Raw genomic sequence first — 8,005 nt, 5'->3', positions numbered from 1 at the left:
TTCTATGGGACGGGATGGCTGTAATGAAGGGGGGGAAAGGGCTAAATTAGCAGTCCTTCTAAGGGGCAGTTATAGAGAAATATGGGGGGAAATATAAGCCCCACACCCACCACTCATTGTAGCACTTTTTGATGTGACATCTAATCCTATATACTCCCTCCTACGTGCTGCCTACACTCTCTTTCCCAATCTCTCTCTCTCTCTCTTTCCCTCACCCTTCTCTCTCTCTTCTTCTCCCTCTACCACCTTTCCTCAATTCCCACTCCTCCCCCTTTCTCTCTCTCCCTTCTGCTAATTCTTATCCTCTTCCTCCAATCTGCCCCTGCCTCCTTCATTGCAGCTATATGCTACAAAACTTGCAGGAAAATGATTGATCCACTTAATTGTGTGGTGGAAGGCATGGGTAGAGCACCTGCAGGCTGAAGGACATTAACTCTACTGAAGTCAAAACTCTTTAGAAGACCGAGTGCAAACGGATGAAATATAAAACCTAGTCAGAGTCAACTATAAAGGCGACAAACCACATGAGAGAGAGCTGAGAACACAGTAGGCTGGTAGCATGCAAGACCAAATAAAGCCAGAATTTAATAATCTTATGCTTAAAATTTAGACCAAGGTGACAGATGCATCAAGGCTGATAGATGTATCTTTTTTGCATTTTGAGCAAGATGCATCAAGGCGACAGATGCATCTTCTTTGCATTTCATGCAATGTTAGTCATAAGAATCAATCCAAATTTGTTTTTTCCATGAGTGCACCCATGCTTCCAAAGCCATAGGTAACAGATACTCTGATGAAGAGGTATCCCTCCCCTGCTCTCGCTTTCATTTATTTGACAACCCCTGATTTCATTCTGAGCATTACCAAACCCAAATTAGATCATTTCATGGCACAATAACTAGGGCATGCTTTAACATTGATCCTTTCCTTTCTTGGAATTCCAACTTGAAAAGATAAAATTGATCATTAACCTAGAATGCCATCAACCTACCTTTACAAAAACTCTTATGTATAGCTCTCATTATTCTATTTGACACTTGTTATGGACCACTTATTCCAAAAACTTGATGGGAATATTCCATACAGTTTGTGAAAGCTTAAAACTCAAAAAACCAGCGCTAGCTTACTACAAGCTGTGGTAAAGATTTTTTTCCAATATACCTTGAAGACATAGGACTGCCGCTGCTCACCTTTCTAAGGCTGATTTTCCACCTTGCATGCAAGGCAAACGTACATACCCAATTTGTGAAATTATTTGTCCAAATAATCTTTGTAGATTACAAATGGCCTAAACATTTTCACAAATCCAGATTGGCGTGTTCCTCCCAAAGAAGCCCTCTCTGAGTTCATCAAAGTGTGTCATTTAGCAGCCTTTGTAAACAGAGGGGTACTAACTTGCCTTCCATGGAGGCTTCAATTCGATAAATTGAGCACAGCCAAGCAAGACAGAGATCAGTGTGCTGCTGATGCAGGACGTGAGGCTGCAAGTACAGAAGGAGAACAGTATGCAACAGGCATGCACAGAAGTTAGGGGCAGCCACAGCCACATGAGTTCATCAAAGTGTGTCATTTAGCAGCCTTTGTAAACAGAGGGGTACTAACTTGCCTTCCATGGAGGCTTCAATTCGATAAATTGAGCACAGCCAAGCAAGACAGAGATCAGTGTGCTGCTGATGCAGGACGTGAGGCTGCAAGTACAGAAGGAGAACAGTATGCAACAGGCATGCACAGAAGTTAGGGGCAGCCACAGGCATGCAGCACGCCAAGGCAACCCACAGGAGCAGAAGCGGAGCTTTCGCGGGCAACCATTGCAATAAGAATTTAAGAAAAGGTTATGGGAGGGGATCCACGAGGACCCTTGCAATAAGGGTAACCTTTTCAAGGAAAATTGATCCAGATTTCAACTTGAGTACTCACATATTTCAAAAAAATCAATTTATTACTTACCTGCCTACCCCAGAACCCCCCCCCCCCCCCCGCTCCTCCTCCTCCCACCTTTTCCTTTTTCCCCTTCCCCCACATTCAGTTTGCATGAATCTACATGGGCATGTGTATGTGCCTCTCTCTCTCTCTCTCTCTCTCTCTCTCTCTCTCTCTCTCTCAAGAGCTCACTCCGACCCAACTCAAACAAAGGGCAAATGAACTTATCACAGTGAAAGAGGCAAGGACAGAAGGTAAATGGGCGGTTTATCGAGACGGGCAAGCACTCATTAGAGATTTCAAACCTAAACCCAAAGACTCTCAGTCTTAAACTAATGTAATTCAGACCACCCTTAATATAGTACTTGAATGTAGTTATGCTATAATAATTTGGGGCTGAGCTGCTATACTCCCCCATAGACTCTCAGTCTCTAACTGATGTTGATGATTTTGGTGTGCATTTTGTTCCATAGACCCGCGAGGTCTCCTGTGGCCACATAGAGCATGGACTGCTAGTATGAAACTTCAGAAGAATCATAAAAGCAAGATCATATGCACAGGATGGGGAACAGATATAAGGAAATGGTTCAGCAGATGGAAAGTGGAATCATACCTGACTATGTCCCTTGAAAAGGTCAAGATGCAAGAATTCCAGTTGTCCCTACTATGCACTCTACAAACCCAATGGTTGACAGCAGAAAAGAGGACCAAGCTAGATCAAATAAATCCTTTATGCTGGCCATCTTTCATGACACCAGATGCCCCTGCTCAGCCATACATCAGTACTCCCATACCTCTTCTCTATCGCAATAATATTGCCAGATTCCGCACACGGTCACATACCTTGGCAATAGAGACAGGAGCTTGGCTAAATCTGCCGCGACAGGTCAGAGTTTGCAGATTCTGTGATTCGCAGACAGTAGAGACAGAGGCACATAAAGCCCTACACTGCCCCCAATATGCACACATCAGAGACGACTATCAACAGATACTGGCAGACACCACTCAGATCTCATTAATTCTCTCCACTGCTGTTGGGATCTTTTGTCACTCGTCTTTTTTTGTACCATCGAGAACTTGAAAATTCTTGACCCCTCCACAGCGGAGGAGATTTTTGTACTGAGAATTAGGTCCCATGGGTCATTTTTTGGCCCCCCGAGGACGATAATAAAATTCTACTTCTACTTCTACTTTTCTCTCTCTCTCTCTCAATTCAGATTGGTGGATTGCCAAAGGGATGGTCACTACAGGAGACAACTCAAGAAAATTTTGAGGATCTATAGAAGGGAATATCAGGTATGGAGTGGGACATTGATGCACTTTCAGAAATCAATTGAAGGGAATATCACACCAACTCGGCTAAAGCAGAGACGCGACAAATTAGCCAAAGTCAAAGAGGCCAGAAAACAAGGAAAATGGGCAGTCTATAGTGAAGGAAGAGCCATCAAGACTAAGAGATTTAAAGACTTACTATAACGGTTGTAAAGAGACAATCTGAAAAATTCTCGAGTCTAATAAAGTCGCCTCTCATGTTTGCGAATGAGCTTGTCATCTATCCAACAAACGTCCAATGAAGGGGGTAAATGTCACAAAGTAGGATCTCCTACAATAATGCAATATGCACACAATTTTAGATTGTCTATGGAATAAAAAGAAAGGTCTTCATATCAAATAGTGTAGTGCAATGCAATGCAAAAATTCACAATTGTTTGGGTACATGAGAGCACGTTGCTTAAGAGATTGAAATGATAGGTTTATGTTAGTCAGCTCCCTATTCTTTGCCATCCTAATAGCGGTCCCATATGTTGTATTTGGCCTCCAGAGGATGTTAACAAAATCATTATCATCATCTCTCTCTACACATGCATGCAAGCATGCACACATGTCACACACACATATACATACATGTATATTTTCCTGTATGTAGATATGCATGCATGAATCTACATGGGCATGTGTATGTGCCCCCTCCCCCCCCCCCCCCTTCTCTCTATCTCTCTCTCTCTCAATTCAGATTGGTGGATTGCCAAAGGGATGGTCATTACAGGAGACAATTCAAGAAAATTTCGAGGATCTATAAAAGGGAATATCAGGTATGGAGTGGGACATTGATGCACTTTCAGAAATCAATTGAAGGGAATATCACACCAACTCGACTAAAGCAGAGATGCGACAAATTAGCCAAAGTCAAAGAGGCCAGAAAACAAGGGAAATGGGCAGTCTATAGTGAAGGAGCAGCTATCGAGACTAAGAGATTTAAAGACTTGCTATAACGGTTGTAAAGAGAGAATCTGAAAAATTCCCGGGTCTAATAAAGTTGCCTCTCATGTTTGCAAATGAGCTTGTTATCTATCCACCAACAAACGTCCAATGAAAGGGGTAAATGTCACAAAGTAGGATCTCCTACAATAATGCAATATGCACACAATTTTAGATTGTCTATGGAATAAAAAGAAAGTGTCTTCATATCATATAGTGTAGTGCAATGCAATGCAATGCAAAAATTCAAAATTGTTTGGGTACATGAGAGCCAGTTGCATAAGAGATTGAAATGATAGGTTTATGTTAGTCAGGTCCCTATTCTTGCCATCCTAATAGTGGTCCCATAGGTTGTATTTGGCCTCCAGAGCATGTTAACAAAATCATTATCATCATCTCTATTTCTACACATGCACGCAAGCATGCACACATGTCACACACACATATACATACATGTATATTTTCCTGTATGTAGATATGCATGCATACGTGCATTTATGTATATAAAGGCCAAATTATTATTCGACACATTATTAATACCTAGAACTGAGGCTATACCTTAGCAATTAGGAAGCAATTGGAAATTTTATCTAGTCTATGAATATCAAGGAGATGCCAAATCGTCTAGAGTGATGATGTTGAGTACATGAAGGCATAAATTGCAAAGGACTCACTGATTTATCCAGCATCAGAGCAAAGGTCGTCCTAGGATCTTTGTCGTTGGCCTAGCAAATTCCTGGAGAAACAGCTGTCCGAGGGGCTCCATGATTGGAACATCGAACTAGTAGCAATGGAGTTTTTTAGAAATAGCCACAGCAAAGTTAGGGGTTCGTTACTTCTCAATCCACAGAGAGTTTGAAGAAGGAATAACACTCACTTATATCCGCAGACTGGTGTTGAACCAAGGTATTGAGGGAAAGGATACCGTCGTTTTTAACAGAATGAGGCAGGCTTCAAAACTGTGCTCTTACTTGCAAAGGCATTACCCAATTGTGACTTACAGAAAGAACTTTGCCATTGACGGTTATGTGCAGCTGTGGTAATGGCAATTTCCGAAACTTCACTTTTCCTGACAAACATTAAAGACGTTTCTACAACAATCGTGTGATAAATTCAAAAGACTGATAGCTATTTGTAACCAGCCCTTCCTCACCCAGGTGCGGTGATGGATAAAAAGGATCCGAAACCTCCAACTCTCTGGCTTAACATGAATGGAATATATTTCTGTCGCATTTCAGGATAGCGTGAAATAACCTCAACTGTATTGCCATACACCACCGAACCAGGCAGCCGCAAAGGCTGATGCCCATGAAACGGGGGTAATGTACCCGTGGAACGTGGAACTCCACATCGCCAAGCTATGATATCAGACTGAGTTTTTCACGAAGACGTAGATGATTAATCAAAGTAGTACAATACATGCAGACACTATAAGCAACCTAGCAGCATATTGTTGAGCTGTATTGGATCAAACTAGTGTTTGTAACCTGCTTTGCAACATGGGACACCAAAACTTAGTTACAACAATTTACAACATGGATCCGAAGACATTTTCATCCAGAGAAATGTGGAATAATTGTTTAAGCCCAGACAAAGTCTAAATGCCAGGTTCTTTTCAAGGTGTCTGGTCGCTTTATAATCCCCACAGGAACCAAAAAACAATCAAGGAGGCCTGGGTTGCACACCATTGTTGCTGCTACCAGGACTGTGCTGCAGAGACATCTGGTAAGGTGCGACCATCTGCTGTTGTCCGTAGATCAGCCCCGGTCCCTGTCCATAAGGCTGTTGAAGCATGTGATAATGCATGGAGGCTGGCATCCCATGCACACCATTCATAATGGCATTGACACCACTAGTGTTAGCATAAGTGATGGCACCCTCTTTTACGCCCAACTGATCACCCTGTTTTGCCATCGTCGCCTTTTCACCCTCAATCTCCCTGTACTTCGTTAGGTAAATTTTCAAGGGTTCAACATATTCTTCAAATCCGAGGGTACTCATTGCCCACAAAAGATCATCCCCGTTGATTGTCTTCCGTTTCTCTCTCTGGCACTTATCGGACGCTTCGCCAGTAATGAAACTGATAAATTCAGAGACGCACTCTTGGACCGTCTCTTTGGCATCTTTGGAAATCTTAGCATTTGCAGGTAAGGCCTTCTTCATAATTCTGCCCACATTCGCAATCGGCAACAGACGATCCTGCTCTCTGAGCGATGGGTCATGCCCACCTAGTTGACCTCCAGACTCATCGGAATGAATGCTACTACCGGGGCTACCGGGAGCACCGTACCTGTCCGCCATAGGATAGAGACAATTTGGAAGAGATTGAGGATCTGGAGACGACCAAGTGTCAGAGAACAGAGAGTCGTCTCTCAGCAACTTTGCTCTCAGGCCTCAGCAACTATGGCGTGCAGCGAAAGACCACGTGTACTCTGCAATACAGAAAGACTAAATATCTTGCCTACACGTGTAGACGCCTCACTAGTTTACCAAATATCTTGACCCTTAGTCACAGGGGCGGTGATATTGTGAAATATTTAGAAAGACGAGAGACAAAAGGGTTGATGGCTGAGAATGCCGCAGCTTGTCGTCAACGGAGACAAACGCCACTACATTCAGATAGTTTGGTCCATGTGCGCATCTGACACGTGTCACTACACCACACCTTCCCCTCAACTTGACAACCGTATATACGGTTTCATACGACACGCATGAGCGTAGGTCTGAGATCCATTCGCCAGACGGTGAAGACTGTTGAGCACCTTGTACGGTCCAATCCAGCAATGCATGAAACTCTCTGCCAGATCTTTCTTACGCATCGGGTAGTAGACAGATACTAGGTCCCCTTCGTTGTATAAAAAATCTACACGTCCCTGGTTGTAGTTCTTCTTATGTCTTGATTGAGCAATCTGAAGATTATGAAGTATTGCTAAACGGAGTAGCGGTTGAACCTGTTGAAGATGTTGATACCAATCTGCAACATCTTTAAATTGCACATGTATCACTTTATGCCAAAACTGAGGGGGAAACTGAGGATCGCGGCCATAAAGAGCTGAAACGGGCTCGTCCTTGTGGACGCTTGCACTGTCGTTCGGTATGCGTGAAGGACATATGGAAAAATCTGATCCCAATTGTCATGTGTTGGATTGATGTAAGCACATATCATCTGCTTAATTGTTTTGTTGAGTCACTCGGTGAGGCCGATGGTCTGATGATGATAGGCACTTGCAAACATTAATTCGACGTCGAGACACTGTGAGAGAATCTCCATAACTTGAGACTTGAAATTCGATCCTTGATAAGATCGGGCACGCGTGTCGTCGCGAGATTACATTGTCGATTAAAAATTATGCAATTGTATTGGCAGATATATTAGGTACTACTGCAGTTTCACACCAACGTGTCAAGTATTTTGTTAGAATAATTATGTATTTGTTCCCTATAAGTGACTGTGGAAAAGGGCCGATGACATCCCAAAAGACAAGCTCGAACGGTTTTGAAACTTGAATGTTTTGTAAAAGGTTTGGTGGTCTTGAGTGGGACGTTTTGTGGCTTGGCAAACGTAACAGGCACGTAGCTGATCTGTGATATTGTACGCATGTTGGGCCAATACTACTGATTAAGTGTCCAAACAACAGGTGTGAGTGAAAATAGCTTGCGAGATAGAACGTGAGGGCTTGTGGAACGTACAAACAAGGATCGCAACTTTGAGAGATGAAGTATAGTAGATTGTTAATTATTTGGAATCATTTTGGTCAGGGTGCGGTGCAGTACTACGAAGGTTCGTGATGATTTGTTGAACGACGGGGTCTTGTTGGTGGTCAGG

General features: G+C 43.0%; 1 protein-coding gene across 3 annotated transcripts; it reads right to left on the bottom strand.

Annotated features, from left to right (window-relative positions):
- Positions 1–813: 813 nt before the first annotated feature.
- On the bottom strand, positions 814–6,705 carry LOC147901552 (nuclear transcription factor Y subunit B-1-like). 3 transcript variants are annotated; one of them, XM_087374608.1, is made up of 2 exons: positions 5,865–6,705; positions 814–842 (listed from the first exon to the last, which is right to left on the bottom strand). In XM_087374608.1, the coding sequence occupies exons 1-2, from the start codon at positions 6,478–6,480 to the stop codon at positions 829–831; spliced, it is 630 nt and encodes a 209-aa protein (XP_087230734.1). In that variant the 5' UTR covers positions 6,481–6,705; the 3' UTR covers positions 814–828. The 3 variants fall into 3 exon arrangements, with proteins under 3 accessions (XP_087230734.1, XP_087230735.1, XP_087230733.1); XM_087374609.1 differs by having other exon boundaries at positions 818–853; XM_087374607.1 differs by lacking the exon at positions 814–842 and adding an exon at positions 5,014–5,666.
- Positions 6,706–8,005: the final 1,300 nt, after the last annotated feature.

The sequence above is a fragment of the Dipteris shenzhenensis genome, chromosome 5 (genome assembly GCF_047967505.1).
Source record: "Dipteris shenzhenensis isolate YYH24624 ecotype China chromosome 5, Dip_SZ_1.0, whole genome shotgun sequence".
Classification (NCBI taxonomy): domain Eukaryota; kingdom Viridiplantae; phylum Streptophyta; class Polypodiopsida; order Gleicheniales; family Dipteridaceae; genus Dipteris; species Dipteris shenzhenensis.
The sequence above is the reverse complement of the archived record's forward strand: the minus strand, read 5'-3'. Positions and strand labels throughout refer to the sequence as shown.

Bases quoted from the DNA above. Each gene is read 5' to 3' on its own strand.
- LOC147901552 (XM_087374608.1), bottom strand. From the start codon at position 6,480: ATGGCGGACAGGTACGGTGCTCCCGGTAGCCCCGGTAGTAGCATTCAT.